This window comes from Motacilla alba, chromosome 1A, assembly GCF_015832195.1.
Source record: "Motacilla alba alba isolate MOTALB_02 chromosome 1A, Motacilla_alba_V1.0_pri, whole genome shotgun sequence".
Taxonomy (NCBI): domain Eukaryota; kingdom Metazoa; phylum Chordata; class Aves; order Passeriformes; family Motacillidae; genus Motacilla; species Motacilla alba.
The window spans coordinates 32,589,097-32,611,280 of NC_052031.1; the positions used below are offsets into that span (position 1 = coordinate 32,589,097).

General features: G+C 39.0%; 1 protein-coding gene across 4 annotated transcripts in view; it reads left to right on the forward strand.

The window, feature by feature from the left end:
* XPOT (exportin for tRNA) overlaps nucleotides 1-22,184 on the forward strand; it is a 27,835-nt gene continuing 5,651 nt past the window's right edge. For 2 of the 4 annotated variants that reach the window (XM_038153978.1, XM_038153979.1), the window contains exons 1-18: nucleotides 1,349-1,501; nucleotides 5,001-5,134; nucleotides 6,961-7,043; nucleotides 8,119-8,175; nucleotides 9,693-9,762; nucleotides 10,928-11,146; nucleotides 11,707-11,891; nucleotides 12,241-12,409; nucleotides 13,665-13,901; nucleotides 14,208-14,246; nucleotides 16,782-16,844; nucleotides 17,819-17,943; nucleotides 18,846-18,990; nucleotides 19,143-19,262; nucleotides 19,446-19,540; nucleotides 20,316-20,385; nucleotides 20,683-20,921; nucleotides 21,392-21,677. In XM_038153978.1, coding sequence (XP_038009906.1) covers nucleotides 5,075-5,134; nucleotides 6,961-7,043; nucleotides 8,119-8,175; nucleotides 9,693-9,762; nucleotides 10,928-11,146; nucleotides 11,707-11,891; nucleotides 12,241-12,409; nucleotides 13,665-13,901; nucleotides 14,208-14,246; nucleotides 16,782-16,844; nucleotides 17,819-17,943; nucleotides 18,846-18,990; nucleotides 19,143-19,262; nucleotides 19,446-19,540; nucleotides 20,316-20,385; nucleotides 20,683-20,921; nucleotides 21,392-21,677 — 2,262 coding nt within the window. In that variant the 5' untranslated portion in view covers nucleotides 1,349-1,501; nucleotides 5,001-5,074. Of the gene's footprint in view, nucleotides 405-1,348; nucleotides 1,502-3,906; nucleotides 4,023-5,000; nucleotides 5,135-6,960; nucleotides 7,044-8,118; nucleotides 8,176-9,692; nucleotides 9,763-10,927; nucleotides 11,147-11,706; nucleotides 11,892-12,240; nucleotides 12,410-13,664; nucleotides 13,902-14,207; nucleotides 14,247-16,781; nucleotides 16,845-17,818; nucleotides 17,944-18,845; nucleotides 18,991-19,142; nucleotides 19,263-19,445; nucleotides 19,541-20,315; nucleotides 20,386-20,682; nucleotides 20,922-21,391; nucleotides 21,678-22,184 lie in introns of those variants that run through there. The other 2 variants (XM_038153976.1, XM_038153977.1) reach the window with 2 other exon arrangements.

The following is a 22,184-nucleotide window of genomic DNA, read 5'->3' on the forward strand; positions in this document are numbered from 1 at the left end:
GGGCCTGCGCGGTCCCGATAGGAGACCTGCCTGGGCGTGACTGCCTCTCCAGCCCGCCCTGCTGGGGTTAGCGTGGAGGACGTGGCAGGGACACTCCAGGCGGAGGCACTGAAATCCCCTCGGGGCGGTATCCGAGAGCGTAGGGGTGGCGGGGGAACCTTTCTCACTCGTCGTCCTCCGGGATAGCGAGGTCACTGGCTACCGTCAGGTTGCCCCCACGCTCTCAGTTCCATGGGATGCGTCCTGCGGCTGGTCCCGCCGGGCGCTCGTTCCCCCGTGCACTGTGAGCGGGCAGTGGCTCTGCTGGCAGAACAAACAAGTTTCTCTCGAGCTTTGGGCGCCTCACGCCTTTTAAGAGCTGCCCTGCCGCAGCCACAGGACAGGAGTGGGCTTTGTCTCCGAAGGTACTGTAACAGCAGCGCGGCGGGCACGGGTTTGTAACGCAGTTGCTCGCGTTTGGGTCGATTTTCAGTCCGGCCGAGCGGCCACGCGGGTGTGTGGCGACCCGAATCCCCGTCCACGGCGCTGCATTGCGGAGCCCAGTGCGCAGGAGCCCAGTGCCACATGTGCAGACACAGCAGCGTGAGAAACGCCGCTCACTTTTAAAATTTCAAAGGTTTATTAAACTTTAACAAAATACCAGAAGAGGATGAATAAAGAAAAATTACAGCGCTCAGAGTACGGCCCAAACAGCCACGTGCTCGGCTACAAAATGGATACTCTGTATTTTATATCCTTGGCCTCCCCCAAAGTCTTGACAGTCAACTCCTTCTCTGCCGTCTGTGGGTGGAGATCACTTTCTTACACCTTGATTGGAGGTCAGGTGTTGCCATGCCGCGCCTCCTAGTAACAAGCCTCCCCTCCCCTAAATGCCCTGACTAGTGACAACAATACAGGGGGGAAAGGGAAGAGGACTCTGGGGAGAACGTACCAAAATAACATAACTATATAGCTATAAAACTTCTCTTAACGTACGCATAATGCTCATTTCTTAATTATGAAAGCCAACTATCGCATTACCTATCTATAGCAGCTGGACTCCTCCTCACGGACAAGCCCACGCCAGCCCGGGCCCTGCCCTGTGCGCGTCCCCAAGCAGGTCGCTCCGGCCGCTACTGCGGACCTCGCACCGGCGGCCCGGCCCAGCCCCGCCCCGGCACCGCAGACACAGCGCGGTTTCCAGACACTAGCGGCAGTTCGGGGGGCCGGGACAGCCCTAGTTTATTCCTCCGGTGCGGTCGGTTTTACAGCGATGCCGGCGGTACTGAGGCTGGGGGGTGGGACTACGACTCCCAGGCTGCCCCGCGGCTGGGGCATATCCCGGCGTGCCTCGCGGCCGCCCGGCTTGGCGGAGAGGGGCGGTCCTGCTTAGTCTTCTCCTCCTCCTCCTGCCGCCAGCCGAGGCGGCGCGGCCCGGCCCGCTCCGCTCCCTGTGCTCGTGGCGGCTGCGGAGCTGTGGGGGTGGGTGGGAGCCGGCGGCGATGGAGCACTGACCGGGAAGGTACCGGCGGGGGGCCGCGGGCAGGACGCGACACGCGGAGCGGGTGACTCAGCCCGGGGGGGAGGGGGCGGTGTGGGCTGAGCTGGCGGCGCCTGCGGGCTCCCGCGAGTCCCCCGGCCGGTTTCCTCAGCCCAGGGCCGCCTCCCCAGCAGCCGAGAGGCTCTGGGAAAGCGGGGAGAGGCACCGCCGTGTCCGCCTGGCCCAGCTGCTGGGGAGCAGAGGGGGCTGAAGCCGGCCGGGCCCCTGCAGGTGCCACGAAAAATCTGTGTTTTTCTTCTGCTAATACACGCTGTAGTCCGTGGTGCGGTTCTGTTCGCGGGAGCTGCCGCCTCGGTGGCTGTCCACCCGCTGTGGTTCTGGTGGGGGAAGGAAGAAATCGTAGGACGGCAGCGTGAGGGGAGGGAGGGAGGGACCTCCCCGCACTTCCATGTTCGCTGGTCGCGGCGTGGTCGGGGCGGCGGTTCCCCGCTGCGCTGGTGGGGCTGGGTCGCTGCCCGCGGCCCGGCACGGCGCTGCCGGGGTTTGCAGGCAGGCCGACGGCCGTGCCGCGGAGCTGAACGCGGGGGGCTGAGAACGCCCGAGCGCCCGGGCCGGCTGCGCTGCGGAGCCCGGCTGGCTCTTCCCAGCCGCGGGAGACCGGGCTCTCACCGAGCCTGGGCAGGGGACGAGGAGGCCTCGCTCCTTACCGGAATTCCTGCCGGTAAAATTGTGCCTGAAACGAAGACCTCATGTCACTTCCAGAACGAAAAACTTTTCTAGTCCAGTTGAAAAGTTGTCGAAGTAGCAGTAGTTACACAGTTGCTGGCTTTAACCGCCTGTTAGGTAGGTCAGTGCAAAGGACTAGAGCCCGAAGAGGCTGTAAATAAATATGCCCAAGGTTCGCAGCAAGCAAAACCGCAAAAAAGACTGTAAAAGATGAATTTTAATGTCTTTGTTTTATTAGAGAGAAAACTTGAGGAAATTCAAATGAGGCACACCACTGGCTCCCCCTGTGTTACCGCATCTTGTAAATACTTAAAATGACTGCTGAACATGAAGCTTTTTATAATTGCTGATTGTTCCCGTGGCTAGCATCTGTAGCTAAAATGCTTTGCATGCTTTCATTATTGGGGTGTATCTGGATCGAAGTTGCACACTTTGGCCACGTCTGTATTGTTCATTGGGTAGTCTTGCCCAATTGAAGTGGGTTGAATTTTTTTTTTCTGCCTCCTTTACACTATGGAAACAGTCTTTACTGTCAAATGTGCTTTTAAGTATTTAGTAGGGGAACAGGAATAAATTATTTTAATGCGACATACCTGCATGACTTTGCTGGTAAGGAACCGCAGCCTTCTAATTACTGTAAGATGAGTTTGCCACCTGACATGGTGTACTGGTTAACAAAAAATAATCTCTAAGTAAGAAAGACAATACTTTCTGCACAGCTGCATATTAACTATTAATGTTATCTATTGTTTTTTATAAATAAAACTCGCTTTAATGACATATTTGATGTTATAGCCACGTGCATCTTACAGTGGATTTTGTGAATTATTAGTACTGGTAAAATCACTGTTCAGTTTTGCTTTTGAAGTGTAACTGGCTGGTTAAGTAGATACGTGGCAGAAAAGCTACCTGCTGAAGTAAAACCATGAGGCAAGAAAAGCCATTTTGTTAGTTTTCTCAAGAGGCTCATTCAAATATTTTATTGCATTCATTGTCTTTTAGAGTTGGCTAGTCAAGATGAAACTGAGAAAAGGCTGTATGATAGAAGTTGAAATTTTAAATACACTCATGAGGCATTTAGAAAATTAGTAGAATAGATTGGCATTGCTGTTAGCAATAACAAGCGAAGGGAATACATGTTTGAGTCACGTTATTTTTATTAGCAAAATTTGTCACCCAGGTATAGATCATGTGCTCAAAAGATAAAAATGTACTGATACCAGCAGGTAAATATGCAAAAAAAAAAAAAAAAAGCCTCTCTATATTAAATAGTTGTGTAACTCTGGACCATACCCTAATCAAAGGATGCAATAAAAAAATTTCATTTTTTCCTACAGCATTTTGCCTTTTTTTAGTCTGGCTATTCTGGATGTTGATTATGGGGAAAACAGATTAGGGGCTGGGGACTCAGAGGGAGAAGACTCAGCACAGCAGTTTAATCCCTAAAGATTCTGCCCCTGAGGGGGATCACTGTGACTAAGGCAATCTGCGAGGCTTAGTTTGCCAGGAGTCATCACTTTGTTCCAGACTTTCTGGTTTCTGTACTGCCAGAACCTGCAAATTTTTTTGTATGAACTCAATTTTACTTATTAAATTGCTTTTCATTATGCATAGTGTATTCTGTCTTGACTTTAGCATAGTGCATTCTTGACTTTTCTATGAAAGTCTGTTACCACGGTAAATTTTGGGCTCTCCTTTTCAGTTCTGCTTGCTGTTGCTTGTCACTGTGCCACCTTTCTTCCCGTGGGGGAGGGTGAACAGTAGAGCAGAGCATGCACGAGACACAATACTAAGAAATTAGAAGTTCTACCTATGGGTATGTAGGCAGCTTCAAACCACGGCTCCTTTGTATTTCATCTCTTCCTCTTGTCTCTTCCTTTCCCCTACCTCCTACATACTTACGTAAGAAGGCCTGATTTCAGGCCTAATTAACTATGTTACCATGGGGGGGGAGGCAGGGCAGGGAGCTGAAGGATAGATGGATTTTTGTCCCCTCTTGATGTTTAACAGCATCCTAGTATTTGACAGAGAAGTTTTAATTTTTGAAAATTCTCTGTGTTTCCTGGAGCATTGCAGAACAGCCTATAATGGCAAGCCATCTTTAGAACATTTGTCTAGCTCACTTGTTAATTTTACACTGAATTTTCCTGGTAAAAATCATTGCTAGTGAATCAGCACCCATTGGTAGGAACAGAAGACATTTGTTAACAACTTAGTGTGGTGTATTTTGTGGTTAATTTCTAAGACACTTGTATGTGCTTGCTTTAGAAGAAAGACTTCCTAATGACTTTGCCCCCACCACGGGGAATACTTCATAAGTGGGTGTATGAAGCATCTTATCTATATTGGAGTTGAGTATAGAGGTTTTTTTGGGGTTTTTTTTTTTTTTTTTTTGGTAGTTAGGTTTGTGGTGGGGAAAAAAACTGCGGCCTTTCATTTAAGGAGTAGATTTGTGCTTATATCGTATCTTGCTGAAACTTCTGCATGCTTGAAATTTGAATTTAAGCCTTTCATCTGAATACTATACATAATACCATCGTTTTGTTAACTAAGTTCTCTTTTCAAGAGAACTAAAATATATGGAGACTTTAAAGTTTCCTTATTCAGTACAAAATACAGTACTGTGAAAAGTTGATTGAAGGACTTAGAATTCTGGTATTTGTACTGGAGCATTCATGTTTAGTTGGAGTACATTTTTTGAGGTTTGTGGGCCACCTTGTGTCATTGTTGCTGTCCTGGTTTTAATTTTTCTTGTTCTGCTGAGCAAATAAAATTTCTCTTTCTCTATTTGCAGATGATCGTATTTTGCCCTCTAGAAGCAGTGGGCAAAGCAGTTAGAAACAGGAAACAACGAATATAGCAATAGACATGGATGAACAAGCCCTTTTAGGGCTCAACCCAAATGCTGATGCAGACTTCAGACAACGAGTATGTAATTAATTTCCTCTTCTCTCTAATAACTGGAGATGGTATTGCAGTGCAAAAAATCTAATGTTTTCATGGGCTGGGAGGGGGTTTGTTGAGTTTGTTTTGTGACCCAAATGCATAGGATTTGTGGTGGCAAGTATAAAGCAAAGTCATGTTGCAAACGTGTAAGCTGAGGGGTATGTATTATAAATTCTGATACATTTCAGTTCGATTGCAGTTAACATGCATAGAATTTATTTCTCTGGACTCAGACTGTTTAAGTTTTTTCAGTTCTTTGTACTTGTTGCTCAACTCCATGCATAGATTCTCATAGAATGAAAATCAGCCACAGAAAACAATTTGCTTGAAATTAGCCTGTTGATTCTTAGATGTTTTTAACTATAGTCTTAAAGGATTACCTAAGTTTAGTGTCTTTTTAATGAAATGTGTGGGTTTAATTGTAGGTGAAGCTTGTGTTATTGTGAAGTAGGTTAAGAAAGTAATCATGATATGTGGGTAACATTTACTGCGTAAGAGATGATCCTATGAAAAGACATTATTATTTGTATAACTATTTATTGAGTCATTATCTCTGCTGACTGATTACCATGTTGATTTAACTGTCTACAAGATAACTTCTAGTAATATCTTCCAGGAATGAGGATGTTAATACCGTGGTTTTGTGCTCGTAAAACAAATCCTGGAATGTTTAAAACAGTTACAGATTTTGTTTGATTTGCTAAGTAGCCTGTTAAATATGTGATTTCTGGGTGTTTGTCCTTTTTAAAAGGATGGATATAGCTAATCTTTAGTGATCTGTCAATAAAATATCACTAAGATTGGAAGCTTTTAGATTTGACTTTTAACTATGCGGTCTGCTGAGTTTTGAAATATTTCATAGCAGAAGGGGACCTACCTTTTTCACAGTCATGTGAGATGTAACATAAGGGAAGTATCAAACCATTTCTAGTAAAATAATACATTAAGTATAAGAAAATCACTAGTACTAACTAGAGGAAGTGAATTCTTATTTTAGGACTTAGTTCTGAATAATTACTTTGGGAGATGACTTTGATAAATGGAAACCTTTGTGAATTAATGCAAAAAGCAGCCCCTAAAAATATCCAACAGCCAAACTTGCCCTTTTAAATACATGCATTCATAGAATTGAAATGATGTTGTTAATCTAATTTCTGCTTCAAAACTTGCTTTACTGTTCTGTATTACAGGCCACACTGAGCCTTAAAGCAATTAAGTCAAACTTTATCTGTTGTCAAAAGCTGTTTAGGAGTCCTGATAAGTAACGTGATTATTTAAAATTTAGTAGAGGTTTTCTTGATTTCTGTAGAAGAGTCATATACTGACAGTTGTCCAGGTGGTTAGTGTTTGAATGTTTTTTGAACATGGAGTGTTGAATGCAAGCAAAGTGGCGCAACAAAATAGTGAATTGTTTTCAGTGAAAAATCTAAATTACCACTTCTTTAGAATGTGTGGAAGGAATTGTAGCTTGGATGTGAACTTCCTCCTAAATGGAAAGGCCCTGAGCAAACTGCTCTAGTCTGTGTCTCTGGAGGTTCCATCTAACCTCAACACTTCTGATTCTATGACTTCCATATTCAAGTAATAAAAATCTTTATCTTGCATATGAAGTGGAAATGGGTACCTATGATATTACCATTTGGAAAAAAGCCTGCTCAGTGTTAAGGTGATTAGGGAGCCACTGGAATGTATCCAAATAGTGTTGGTGTTTTGAAGAAGAGCTGTTTAAATATGACGGAAAGTGTGAATGAGATGTATTGCTATGTGCTTTGATTTTTTTAAAGTGAAACTTATCTTGATTTTTGCAGGCACTAGCCTACTTTGAGCAGCTCAAGATATCTCAGGATGCTTGGCAAGTCTGTGCAGAAGCATTAGCTCAGAGTATATACAGGTAATGTAACTAATTAATTCTTATTGTAGTATGTGTGGGTCTAATTCAGCTGTGCAGCATAATAGGCAAACTAAATTGTAGAAAGTTAATGTGGTCTTTGTACTACTTTTAGTATCATAGTTGATCTGTGGCCTCTGTATAATGCCTTTCAAGGAAGAGCAATGTATAAATTAAACTCCATATTAATTTAGGAGCCTAAAGACTGCTGAGTTTTGAAATTCTGGGGAAAAGAACTGCTGAGAATTGCCCCCTGTGAGACTGTAGATTTCCTATGCAGTAATCTCATAAGTAGTTCCTTGCCCCAGTTCTATGGAGTTGGCCCTCCCATTTTTCAAGATGCCAGGAGTGTGTAATCATCACTATTTCTGCACATAGTTGTGTATTTACATCAAAAATACTAGGTTGTCACTGTTTTATGGAATAATTCAATTTGGAAGGAAATTTAGGGGTGCATATCTCCTGAAAAATACCAGTCGTTTATAGTGAATGCTTTATTATAAATGATTTATCAGAATTACTGACTCTGTCAGAATGTGCAGTAACTAAAACCACGTAAGATTAGAAATTATAATCTTTAAAATATACATTATGGTTGTTGCAAGTTTTAGATAATAAGAGGAAAAAAGCAGTGTGGATAACAGAGTATATGGAATGTCTGTGCTTAATCTACACCTCAGTTTGTCTTTACCTTTGATTTTTAAGATGCAGAGTACAGCCTGCACTTAGAGTGGTAGTGGGCCTCAAACGTACTATTGAAGCCTGACAGATTTTTGTAAGGGCAGGATACTATAGGTATTATAGTTTTGTTTGTTCAATACTGAAATCAAACCATAACAAACAGGTGGCTATAGAGAAAAAAGACTAGTATCAAACATAAATATTAGTTTAACAGTTGCTCATTTCTACCAGACTGGCTGCTCTACTATTTGTCATTTTGGCTTTGAAGTAACAGTAGCAGCAGGTTTGGTTTTTTTCTGGTGCCAAAAGGGCAATCTGATTGTAGTATTTGAGGATTCTTTTTTATTCACAGAAATGTGTATTGTATTGCTTCCAGTAACAGAATTTTCTTTTCTAGTGATGATCACATAAAGTTCTTCTGCTTTCAAGTTCTGGAACATCAAGTTAAGTTCAAGTGAGTAATTTTACTTGGCACCATCCATATACATCCATTTAATTTTCCCTTTTTATTCTGCTTGCAGATAAAATAGTATCTGCTCCCGAGTTGTGGTTGATGAGGTGTCTGTAGTCTGGTGCAGAGAGCTGTCTTGTATTTCTTTACCTTTTCCTTGGAGAGGTTTTGAACAGCATGCTCTGCTCTCAGCTGGTCTAGCACATCTATGGCCTAACGCAGACCCAGTTAGCAAGGGCTGCTTGAAACTAGCTGTTCCTATCTGGAGATTCAGGCCTCACTCTGTACTCTCACTGATTTTTGCAGCTGTGCTCTGTACTGAGTCCTGGACTTCAGACAGAGCCCTATTCATTCAATAACCATGGCAGAGATGTTGAGAAAGTAGTCTTTTCACTGAGTGATGGTTTCATAGAACCATAATTCTAGGGAAAAATTCTTTTTAATAATATGAATGTCATTGCACAGAACTATATTTTTTTCTCACTTTGGGCTCCCTTGGTCTGGAATTGAGCATCATGGAATCTTTGAATATCATTGTGACTGCTTGTAATACACTGAACAGTATTAGATAGGAGTAAGATGTATTTTGTGACGATTTTTACAGTTTGAAATGAGTGCAAATGTTAAACACTTTATTTACCCAATTTTACCTCACTGTCTACTTTTCTCTGCTCATTTCGTTCCTTTGATTTGCCTCCTGCAGTATGTTTTCTCTTGTTTCCTGGTGCTTATTTTCTTTAAACATTCTCAGTGGGGTGTTCTTTCCTTCTCTTTAATGAATAGTTGGCTGTGACAGGAACACTGGAGTCCCATTGAGCAGTCATTTCTGTTAAGGACTCTACAAGCCTATAGCTAACTCTCTTTGCAGTAGAGTATTCACAGCTTTACTGTCCTAGCAGAGGTATGGCTAGTATTTGAGGTGGGCTGGATATAATGTCACAGGTTGCCTGGACTATATGTACAACGTAAAGCAGAATGACTTCCTTGGGTTTTTTCACATGAGTCTGATAGTAAATGTAGTGTAGGTCAGATCAGTGAAGGACCTCTTGTACTCAATAGTGATAGTCTTCAATGTGTAGTGAACAAGTTCAGGCATATACAGATGTTTCTTCCTTCTCCCCTTGGCCTATGGTGAAATGTTTATTTTTATCAGGGTCATAAGTCCTGTCCCTGATATTGCAGCCTTCCTGCACAATTTCAAGCTTCTACGCCAATATAGGAGACAGTAATGCCTCAAAATGTGGTCCATTACTATGGGTAAAATGTTTTTTAATCTCTTTGCCTTTGAGTCAGATTTTTAACATGCAAATAGCATTGTAAATTGCTGTCCTAGAAACTTTTCATTTATGAAAAGTTAATTTCTATTTATTTATATTCATTTATTAATTTTTCATTTATTTCATTTTTCATTCATTAATATGGAGCATTACATACCATATAAAAGAGTTTTTGCTTTGCTGAGTGTTGGTGTTTGCTATGAAGCACATTTGTATTTTGACCTCAGTATTTTTTTGTTTCAGATACTCTGAACTTTCTGAAGTCCAGCAGCAGCTAATTAGGGAAACGCTCATAACATGGCTGCAAGCACAGGTATGTATGTTCTTCACTGCAGTCTTACATGTTAGGCTTCTAGACTAACACAGGACATTGAGTGTGGACTAAATGTTTAATCTGTTGTTTGGGTTTAAAGATGGCTTCCTGAAGATATTTGGTATCTGATTGTTAAAGATTTGTGAGAATTTTTTTTTAATCAAGTGTTGTAAAGAAGTCCATGCCTGAACTTAGTATTAAATATATAACTCTTGCATCAGATAATGACTGTGGTTTAATCAATTATGTGTGAAATACGGTGTATTAAAAGTTCCCCTTTAGAGAGGCATAGTACAGATTCTTGATGTTCCTGAGTGTCTGGAGGAGGAGCAGGCCTGCTAATTATTTTTCTAAGGCCCTCCTGTCTACTTGGAGTGCTGACAGATGTTTATCACTTCTCTGTGATAAACCATGTTAGTACCATGGCAGAGTATGAACAGTTCTTTCTTGTGGATTAGTTACTGTAGCCAAACTTGTAGTATCAGCCCCACCCAGGAGTTTGCAGTCAGCAGAAGTATCCACTGGTTTGCCCATACCTGCCATTATATAGCTGTCATTCCACTTCTGCACTAAAGATAAACATAGTTGCCGTGTAGAAAACTTTACAATAGGAAATGGAGTGTAATACAGCTTTAAAAAGAACAGATCATTGTGAAGTGGAGTAAATTGCTCTTCTCTTTGTGGCAAACTGTTCTGTTTAGGAGTTTCTAAAAGGAAAAGGAGAGGAGATTGGTAGTGGTGGATTTTTTTTTCCCCCTTAGATTTAGGAACTTCCCTTACTATTTACTATATATTTGTTGCACTAACATCTAATACAGGCACAAGCTAGCTACAGGAGGACTGTAGCTTTCACCAAACTGACAAATGACCTTTTAGTCTTTGAGTAGTTTTCGTGGTTTTTCATGGGAGGCATTTATGGAAGACACTTCAAGTCTTGGTACTGAATGAAAGACTCAGGACTGTATAACGCATAGAAAACATTTCCCCTATTGCAGTACACTTTAGCCATTTTTTCTTCCAATTCCTTGGAAATGTAAGGTTTTATTTGTTGGTCTCAGCCAGGAAGAGAGGTAGTACATTAACTGCTACAGAGAGATCAACAAACCTGTAAGATTCTTCTCTAATTTATTGAGAATATACGGATGAAATGTCTTGTTTCTACCAGATGCTGAATCCCCAGCCTGAGAAGACTTTTATTCGCAACAAAGCAGCACAAGTCTTTGCATTGCTTTTTGTTACTGAATATCTCACAAAATGGCCCAAGTTTTTTTTTGACATTCTGTCAGTAGTTGACCTTAATCCACGAGGTGTGGATATGTACCTCAGAATCCTGATGGCTGTCGATGCTGAGCTGGTGGACCGGGATGTTGTTCATACATCAGAGGCAAGTTATTATTTTGCATTAACGCTTGTTTTAAAATTTTAAATTCTCTTACTTTAATTAGAGCAGAAGGTTTTTAGATATGCTTTTTTCTTGTGGCAGCTCTGCCTTAGACACATTAGGTGGTTTAAATTCAAAATATGATGTTTAGCTTTGTTGTTTAATGCTTTTTATTATTTCATACTTTGCAGCTAATATTTTTTTGCTTGAAAGCTTGCAAACAAAAATTAATCAACTGAGTTTGCCAGGGTAATGCTAGACTGACTCATTTTAAAATGTTAATATTTTAAGGGGCCCTAACCCCTTTAAAAAGTCCATTTAATGAGTTAGAGAACTGCTCTTCTTTTCTGCCTTTTCTTTCAATGTTCGGGCACTGTGGATAATAAAAGGGAAAACTTAGGCTATTTTGGTTTTTTTGTTGGAAAGGAAAAATGTTCTCTTTGGGTTTCTGATTTATCTTGCTATGACACATGATGTCTGGCAGCTGGATACAAAAATGCTGCTAATTTGACAAGATGCTAATCTGTGACAAGACTGATTTTATCCTTTTTTTGTATTGACAGGAGGCTCGTAGGAACACCTTATTAAAAGATACTATGAGGGAACAGTGCATTCCAAGTTTGGTGGAGTCGTGGTACCAAATCTTACAAAATTATCAATATAATAACTCAGAGTTGACATGCCAGTGCCTTGAAGTAGTTGGAGCTTATGTATCCTGGATAGATTTGAGCCTGATAGCCAATGAAAGGTAAGAAGGTTTTGATGGAAAGGGTTTGCAAAAATCACCTTGGCAAAGTGCTGACTGTATAGAATGAAATATATAGAAGTCCTTCAAAGATGACTTTTAATTCTGTCTTTGGAGTTTTGGGAATTTTAGGAGAGTGATTGTTTTTGCAAGCCAAGCTGATAAAATGGCCAAACTAAACACTACTCAGTTTGCTGTGTTCTCTTTAAAATGCATAAAATGTTGAGTTTTGTCAGTACAATAGAAAAAGAATTGTAAAAAGAGATCATTGTAAATATTCACAAAAATAATATAAAGCTTCTATACAATGTTACTTTGTTTATATAAAGCTGAACTGTTTTTTTCTCTGAAGGTTTATAAATATGCTGCTAGGTCACATGTCTGTGGAAGTTCTCCGGGAAGAAGCCTGTGATTGTTTGTTTGAAATTGTAAATAAGGGAATGGACCCAATTGATAAAACAAAACTGGTTGAGTCTTTATGTCAAGTATTGCAGTCTGCTGGCCTCTTCAGTATTGATCAGGTTTGTGTATTGATTTTTAACAGTAGGAATGAGTCATAGGTTTATGACAGTTCTTAAATAAGTTGATGCACAGAAAATTACAAAACAGTCCATTAGTTAGAGGGAGTACTTGTGCTTCTGTATCAAAACTGATGGCTTCTTACAGTTTTCTCATACTTAAATTTAAGAGCTTGTTATTAATGTTCATTATTAATTTGAACACACAGGGTTTCATTCTAGAAGCAAGGTATTATGTAACTCCCCTCTTCCTCTCCTAAAGCATGTTGTGCTTTCTGTTAATTTGGCTTCTGTGTTTCCTTGTCTTGAACCTCCCCTCCTGAATGATTCTGTAATAGGTATTGTAGGCAATATAGCTGATCTAATGTCTCACCCTAAAGAATTCTGTGCATAATTAAGTAGGGCAAAGAGCTTTCTTAAAGACACGTATGCTGTTTTGCACGTGTGCACTATCAAACAGGAGGCTTGAAATGCTTATCTGTAAGCTGGAAAAGTATACCTACAAACTAAACACACATTTTCTGGCAGTTGCCTTGTTTAAGGAACAGCTGTTCACTACCTGCTGTGAAGAAAGAGCAACCAGTCCTCATGAACTGTAGTTCTTAGATTGCAAGGCTTTTACCCCTCTTACTTTTGAAACCTTTGTCAAATTTGTATTCCTACTAATCTAAATCTTGCCTCAGTCTTTCTTAGGTAGACTTGTTATTCTTTCACTTTTGTATATTTATGGCAGAGACCAAAATGTCTTTTTGAGGTGGCTGCTTTAGGGGTATTTCTCAATTCTGATCAATGTATTTCTGCAAGGCAAGCCAGAAATATATAATATTAACTCACTCTAACAGGCAGTACTGAAAGGTACTTGTTATCAGTATTTCTGAATTGAGCTGCAGCTGGTAATTCTTTGAAGTTTTTCCATAGAAAGATTTTCCTCTTATACAGCCTAGAATTTATGGTAGGCATGTGCTGCTGCTTTTATTTTGAACCTTATTGCTGTGAAGAGAGAAACAAACAAATCTGAAGAGATGAAGCAAGCTACTGTTGTGTAATGGAGGACAGACAAATCTGGCATTGCTTTAACTTTTTTTCTCTCTCCATTCCCAGGGGAAAAAGAACCAACTGTAGGCAACTGGTGGTTTTCAGCTAGGAGACAAGTGTTGGTTTAATTCTACATAGTAGGCATGAGTAGTACAGTCTGTAGTCTTGTATTATTTAAACATAAGCTCTGTTAGTATTTTCAATCAGGTGTCTTTTCTTGCAGGAAGATGATGTGGATTTTCTGGCCAGATTTTCTAAGCTGGTCAATGGGATGGGGCAAGCATTAATAGCTAGTTGGACTAAACTGATAAAAAATGGTGATATGAAGAGTGCTCAAGACACGCTACAAGCTATTGAAGCAAAAGTGGCCCTGATGTTGCAACTTCTAATTCATGAAGATGATGACATCTCTTCTAACATCATTGGCTTTTGTTACGACTACCTTCACATCCTGAAACAAGTAAATACATCTCGCTTCAATTTAACACCAATTCTGACATGATTTAATTTGATTTTTGTGTGAATGTCTCATACTTTATGCAAAGTGACTTGAAAAATATTTTTTTTTACGAATTAGCATTCAGTTTCTTTAATGCCTGTAGTCATGCTATTTCTGTAGTGTTGTTTAGAGATCTAAAGGAGTTGAGTTAAATCTTGTGTTAAGTGGAAAGGTAGATCATATGGCTGTTAAAAAAGCAAGTCTTTCTCTTAGACAGTAATATGGGGTAAGAATACAAAAAAATAACACTTGAATTTTATTTTCCAGCTTTCTGCGCTCTCAGACCAACAAAAAGCTAATGTAGAGGTAGGTATTTTTTACTACAGATTCTATACTTCAAGGACACACTAGGTCAGAATATTTCATTTTGCTGAAACTGATAATATATCATTTTTATGTCTCAGTGTGTATGTGACAGTAATTAAAAGCAAGGACAGTGTGTTCCATCTTTTGCTAAGTAACTACAGTTGTTTCTTTAAATAGTAAGTCTATATTGAATTGTGTATTAAGATGAAAGATATTTTAGAGCTGGTCTTCCCAAACAACCCTTAAGCATATGCTTGACAAGTTCCTCTGCAGGCTATACTGTTCAAAGAATATTCTTGAATCAACGGGGAAGAGTCGTTTCTTGAAGTTTTTATTTTTATTAAAACCTGCCCTAATTCCAAAGGATTGCAAGAAGTCTAGGAAGGATTGTCATAAATATAACTCTTAATAATATAAGTTGAACTTGAGAAAGAAGTAACAATTGTAATTATAAGAAGTTATATGTTAAACATTACGTCAAATATACATTAAGCTCAAGTAGATAATCTTAAGTTTATATCTAAAACATGAAGTTCATGTCCAGTTTTGGAAGTAGTAAACTTATATGGATTTTTCAGTCCAGTCTGCACCAATGTAGAGGTACTGATTTGGATGTTGAACTGGTTAGATTGGTGCAGTTATTTCTTAAGTTCATACAGCTAACAGGTTTGATTCCTTTTCCTTTACAAAGAAAACTGAATTCTGTACCTGTTCTAACATGACAAGTTGAATTTGGATAACTGTGGTGTAGAGTATCTTGATTTCCTTTTGTCTAATGTCTGTTTAATTTGGATTAGGTAACACAAAAAGAACACTGAATCTTTTTAATTTTGTGGCTGTCTTTTGTTGTTACAGCTAGATCAAATAATGTTACTACTGCAGTATACTTAAGACACCAAAAGCTGGAATATGCTACTGCCCTGAAATATGTTGGTTTAAGTTGCTTTCATACTGGAGACTTTCTTTTGCAAATATTTCTTAATTTTACTGAGCTCTTCTTGAGGATTTTTGTTAAACGGAGGAACAATCATAACAAATTTTTTTCTTTAATCCACCTCATAATAAGAAAGTAAAGGGAAATAGCCTAAATCTTATTGTTGTTTGCCTTAAGCTTTAAATTTTGTGCTTAGCAGAATTCCTTTAAAGTTTTGCATTTTAAAGTATACACTTTGAACTTGTTCATAATTTGAACAGGAAAAGAAGGGGGCTTATTTCTTGTGCCTCTGAAGTTCCAAAGTTTTTTCTCATCAGCAAGATCACATTTTTAGTTCTTAGTCTGACGGGTCTTTGTAAACATTTTTGGCTACAAGTGTATTGCATTAATGTTTTGCAATTATTTTAGTTTTTAAATATCACTTCTTACAGAGAAGCAGACACTTCTCACAGGTCATGGTGACACTTGATGTCAAAGTATCTATTTCTGCAAGATGACCAAGAATTTCACCTCAGTAACCTTAAGTAATTAAGGTTTAATCCATTGGTCCATTTTGGTGTTGACGAATTTCAGGTTTTGCAGCTAAAATGAAAAATAGTAATCATGGTTTGTTTGTCAAAAGGTTTTCTGTTTCATTTTGTTTCATTCAGACTTAAGTAGAGCTATGGTCAAGCCTTTATAGCTGCTTTAGGATGTATCAACAGTCCTTAATAAGGTTATATTGCACTTCATTGCTCTAATTGGTCTGACAGCTTGCTGCAGCAAGTTATGGACAAAATGTAGAGAGACCCTCCCATTGAGTGACAAGGTGCAGAAGGGGCCCCCTTGCTTTCTACACTTCTCAGAGAGGAGTCTAGGTGCAGTTGGATCCAGTCTTTCTGCCAGACTTAGTCAATAGTTTATGTATAAAGGATTGTGTAGGTGTAATTGAAGCTTATTGCAACTTTGTGTTGCAGGAGTAAGGATGGCAAACCAAATCTATAAATTATTTATTTTATTGATGGTGATGATAATGATTAGACTAAAAGACTCAACTTAGAGGTATTTACCACGTGCAATGGATAGTAGTTACAGGTACTACAGTATAGTGCACTGTTTCTTGAAGCAATGTTGAAACAGCAGTATTAAAGGTGATAAAACAATTATTGAATAGAGATGGATGTTACACACACCAATTACTATGAACTATTAGAGAAGTTGATGTTATAGCTAAGTTGACTTACCCCTTTAAAATAGTATCTTGGACAACCTGTTTAGTTTCCTCTGCCTAGTTCAGTCATCTTGATTGTTTTCCATATGAATTGAACAGCACAAATTACAAGCAGGAAGTAAAGCTAGATAGTACTATCACAGACTGAGAGCTCCAAAATGTCTATGCTGTCTGTCTGGAATAGCATCTGTGTATTGTTTGGGTATAATCCATCTGTCTTGATTTGGACTGTTAACTTCTGCTAAACCTCTGAAAATAATTCTTTAAAAGGGATTAAGAATATTTGTAAACACATAACACTGATTTCAATGTTTTCTTTACTGTAGTATTTTTCATGGTTGTTTCTTATAACTTGTCTGCTTCTATGCTGATTTTTCTGTTTTTATCCTAGGCAATCATGTTGGCTGTTATGAAGAAGTTGACATATGATGAAGAATATAATTTTGAAAATGAGGTATTGTGTTATAGGAATAAACAGACACATGCAACTTAATTATATGTAGTAAAACTTGCTCACACTTAAAATATGTATTTTTCATGGACTAAAGATATAAAGATAGGAAGCAAGGGTCTGCAGGCTGAGGTTTTTTCTGATATGGAAAGCTTCTAGGCATGTCTGCATGGGACAAAACAACATAGTAAAGGTATATCCAAGCCAACTGAGTTTACAATATTTGTGGCTGTGTTTGTACAGAGCTATTCCAAGGCAAATACAGCTGTGCTGATAACTAAACATAGCTGTTGAGGTTCAGTGCAAATTTGCGTGTTTCTGCATGTCACTTCTGTCTTTCAAAAATACATGAGAAATATTGTGTAATGAAACTCTCAAAAGAAGTGCTGCTTGAGCTACTGGAGATGGTCAAACCTCTGCAAAAATGAGCTAAGGGTGGGGTAAGGTCTTTGATTTCATTTTCCTTCTATACTTAACATTTCTGTCAGCCAACAGTAATGAATGAGTATGTAAGACAGACTTACTTCATCCCAGGCTGTTGAGAGAGCGATAGTCTTTAAAGGGTTAACTTAAACCTTATCCAGTCCATCATAAATGCTGTCAGTCCAATTTTAAAACTAATCTAGATGCTAAGAAAGAATGTCTTTGAGGAGTGAGTCAGTTTTTAAGAATTGAGTCAATAAGACTTTGCCAAGAGCATTTTCTTTCTTGTTCTTTTGGCTGGTTTTCATTTTGGAAAGCCTTTTTAGTATGTTTCTGGACTGAATGCAGTGGATCTCAACATAGTATATCCAGCCATAAAAGGAGCCTGCTGTTATGTTGCAAGAGCACTGGATGAGCATTATTGAATCCTCTAAGTGTGCTATACTGGTTTTGTATGTACATGTTTTTGCTTTAGGTGTATTTGTCTAAAATAGTTGTGGATGAATTTTAACATGAAAATAAGGACTTTACTGATGTGAAATTTTTTTTGGCAGGGTGAAGATGAAGCAATGTTTGTGGAGTACAGAAAACAATTGAAACTGTTGCTGGACAGACTTGCTCAGGTTTCACCAGAATTACTGTTGGCATCTGTCCGCAGAGTTTTTAACACTACACTTCAGTAAGTTGGGGTTTATAACCTGTTTTGTATGAAGCCTTTTTGGGTTTTATTTTTTATTTTCCTTTAGTAAGCCATCAGTCTGTAGCGAAATGTGTGATGCAGCAAGGTGAAGTCAGTTGACAGAATGAGCTTGTTACAACTTCATGATAAATACGGCTTCGTATAATCTATTACTAAGCTCCTTAGAAAGAAGAAGCTTTCTTTGTGTAACCTTAAATGGCAGCTTTTCTTTCCTAGAGATATTTCTTGATCTTTGTCTCTTACCTACACCGCACCAGCTGTTTGGAGAGGTGTTCACTTTGCCACATCTCATAAAAGTGTCCTTGAGTTGTAAATACTATGTATCACTTTATCAGAAAAACAAGGTTGGGGGAAAAAAAACCTAAGTGAAGTATTTTTGTAAAAAAAAATATATATAGTGCATCTAATCTTGGAAACTGCACACAAGTAAAGAAACATTACTAGTTCCCTGGCTAGGAGTAGTTTTGTGTATACAAATAGAAATCCAGTATTCTTTGTGGCTACCTTGTACCTTAACTGAGTTTCTTGTTATGTGAAGCTGAATGGCTTGTCCTCATGTCATAATAGGTGGGTTTGTATGTAAATAAGCACAATAGAAATCTGTAGCTTTCAAGCTGAAACTGGCAAAAGAAATTTGGTGGTGATCTGATGAAGTGGCATTTTAGAGCATAAAGTCTCTCAGAAGCATCCTGAATACCTGCCTGGGCCTTCCTTAATTTTCCTTAGTTTAAATCTGTTTTCTTCCTGTTTTCCTTAGTTTAAATATGTTCTTTTTATGCTGTGCATCTGAAGAAGGCACAAAAGAAAATATTAACATGGTATAATCATGATTATTTCATAAGGTACTAAAGACTAACATGATCTTCATATTCTTTCTCTAGGAACTGGCAGACTACACGATTTATGGAAGTAGAAGTGGCAATAAGGCTGCTGTATATGTTGGCTGAGGCTCTTCCTGTATCTCATGGTGCTCATTTCTCTGGTGATGTTACTAAAGCTACAGCTTTACAAGACATGATGAGAACGGTAAGCATGTCTTGAGAGCTTTTAAAAAGTGCCACTAAAGCCTAGAATGTTTCAGTTCAAATGGCTCGTCGTAATGACCAGCATGTCACTTATGCTGCACTTAGGTTTTATAAACAGCTAAAATACTAACTTGCTAATGCTTTTATTTGTAGCTGGTGACTTCTGGTGTTAGTGCCTATCAACACACATCAGTGACCCTGGAATTTTTTGAAACAGTGGTTAGATATGAAAAATTCTTTGCTGTTGAACCTCAGCACATTCCAACTGTACTAGTAAGTTTCGTCTCATTTACATTTTTAACTAGGTGAGACTAGTTAAGTTCTTTAGACTTAAGACATTTTCCTATTCTCTGAAGGTTCCTAAGGAAGCTGGGTTTCTTAACTTGTTGGATGATTAGATTTTTCCCCCTTGCTTTGTTTAGACACTCTAAGACTGAGATGCTTTATTGATTGCAGATGGCATTTTTAGATCACCGTGGTCTTCGTCATACAAGTCCCAAAGTACGGAGTCGAACAGCTTACCTCTTTTCCAGATTTGTCAAGTCTCTTAAGTGAGTAAATAAATGTATCCAAATGGTACTGAATTTATTCCATACAACACTTCTGTATGTCCCAGTTGTCATTGGAACAGGCTGGGCTTCAGATGGACTGCAGTGAAGTAAAATACCAAAACAGTGCTCTAGCAGCCTTGTTCTACTGTGTAATACTAAGGTAGCAGTGGAAATATTAGTCACAGAACAAAGAAGGGGAATTCATATGCCTGGTTTATTTTGATCAGATGTTAAAGCTGATCAACAATATAAATGCCTTTTCTACTTTTGCTCAGTAAGCCGAGCTGAGCGTGAGTGGATCTAGAGACTTTCAAGAGTAACTCTTCCCTGTCCCTAACTAAATTTTGAATTCTTCTAGAATTTATACTGATGAAGTTTACTCAATGTAGGAGTCCTTTGAACAGTCCTGTCCTTTTGGTCTTATTTCACAGATATGTATTTCGTTTAGAAGCAGAGGAAGCTGAGTGTTGGCTCAGATTTTAGCATGCTTTTATTTTTCAACCGTCCAAAATAATTCACCTAAATGATGCATATTTTTAAAAAAAGAAGGAAAGAAAGACATGGCTGTTTCCCATTATGCCATGTATTTATTTGGCCTACCACTAGCATCATACCTGTAAGCCAGATTTTTCTACAGCAGTGCTTTGATATTTAAAGGGGATTCCCATATGGAGAAGGGAGTTTAGCTTACATACACAGCTTACATAAAGTATCTTGAAACCTGTAAAAATGAATGTGCTTCTAAGTAGTGTTATGTACTTGTGTTTTACTTCAGTAAGCAAATGAATCCCTTTATTGAAGATGTTCTGAACAGAATACAAGACCTGATGGAACTTTCTCCTCCTGTGAGTATTTGCAGTAGGTTTTTGTAATGAGTGAGGCTTGCACTTACCAGTGTGCCTGAATACTTGTTGAATTGTAAGCTTAGCATGCAGACATTTAAGCACAAATAATCATCCTGCTTTTTTGGTGTGAGATCACTTGCACACCGTACTTTTGTACTTAATTGTAATAATCTTGCTTATGTGGGTTTCTGGGAGTAAAGGGTAGAGATGGTTGTACATGTAGAAGGCTATAAACTTTGAGAAGAGAGCCTTGATAGAGAACACTTAGTGAATTATGCCTGTTATCTTCCATTGTAGGAAAATGGCTACCAGGCACTGTTAAGCAGTGATGATCAACTTTTCATTTATGAAACAGCCGGAGTGTTAATAGTTAACAGCGAATACTCTGCAGAAAGAAAACAGGTTCTGATGAGGAATTTGTTGACTCCGCTGATGGAGAAGTTCAAAGTACTGTTAGAAAAACTGATGATGGCACAAGATGAGGACAGACAGATGGCACTGGCTGACTGCCTCAATCATGCTGTTGGGTTTGCTAGGTAGGTACAGCACAGTAAGACTGTATGTTTCTGGTTTGAAATACAAGAAATTTACTGGGAGGAGGGACTGACATTTCTAGTTTATTGACCTAGAAAGTCATCAGTGGTTGTGGAATTTCTTGTGATAGCTGAGAAAATAAGTTAAGTCCCCTTAGAAGAGTCTGCTTTGGATGTGTATACAGAGCAATTTCATAATGAATCAGCATCTATTTCTTTGCTCAATGAATTGTACAGAGCTCATCTAATCATGCTGTTAGTAAATTGTTAGAATTAAACTCTCAGAAACTGCCAAAGTGATGCTACTTCATATGAAAATATTCTGTTCATTACTTCCACTGTCTGGTTCCCAGTTCATGAAATGGAGTATTGTAGTTTAGTGCCTGGGTTGGAAAGCGTTTGTTCTCAGTGTTACTGCTTCTTCATTGTACTGGAATGTGAGCTTATGTGAAACTTGATGTGTGCTTTTACAGCCGAACCAGCAAGGCTTTCAGCAATAAGCAAACTGTAAAACAATGTGGATGCTCGGAGGTTTATCTGGACTGCTTACAAACGTTTCTGCCAGCTCTCAGTTGTCCATTACAAAAGGAAGTTCTGAGAAGTGGTGTCCGCACTTTCCTTCACCGCATGATTATTTGCCTAGAGGAAGAAGTTCTTCCGTTCATTCCTTCTGCCTCTGAACACATGCTTAAAGATTGTGAAGCAAAAGATCTTCAAGAATTCATTCCTCTTATAAACCAAATAACAGCTAAGTTTAAGGTATGATAGTGTATAAGCTTTTCAGAGTCAAAGTGTTGCTGAGAGGTATTTGTTTCTAGTTCCAGAAAAACAGTGTCAGAACCCTCCCTAAAAATTAGTAAGTGTATTTTGAAGGCTGCTATTGGGAAACATTGTTTTTGATCACAATCATGTGTTGCTGGACTCGCAGTGATTAAATGAGTGATTTTTTCTTTGATTAGTCTTAAATGTTTATATTGTGTTATTTTTTTTATTTGATATTTTAAAATACTACTTGCATCGCAAATTTTTCCTATTGACACAATTAACTTCATGCTCTCCACTGAAGTTTAAAGCTAATGTTACAAATTAGTTTACAAATACACAAGCTTTGAAGTGAATTCTCATCTTTTATAATGAGATTTTCAGAAGATAGAGATACACAAATATAAAATATGTGTATGAGGAGGAATATAGATTTATATCGGGGATAACAGTAGAGAATTAAAAATAGTCCATGAAAGATGAGGAAGGTAAAAGAAAGTCACA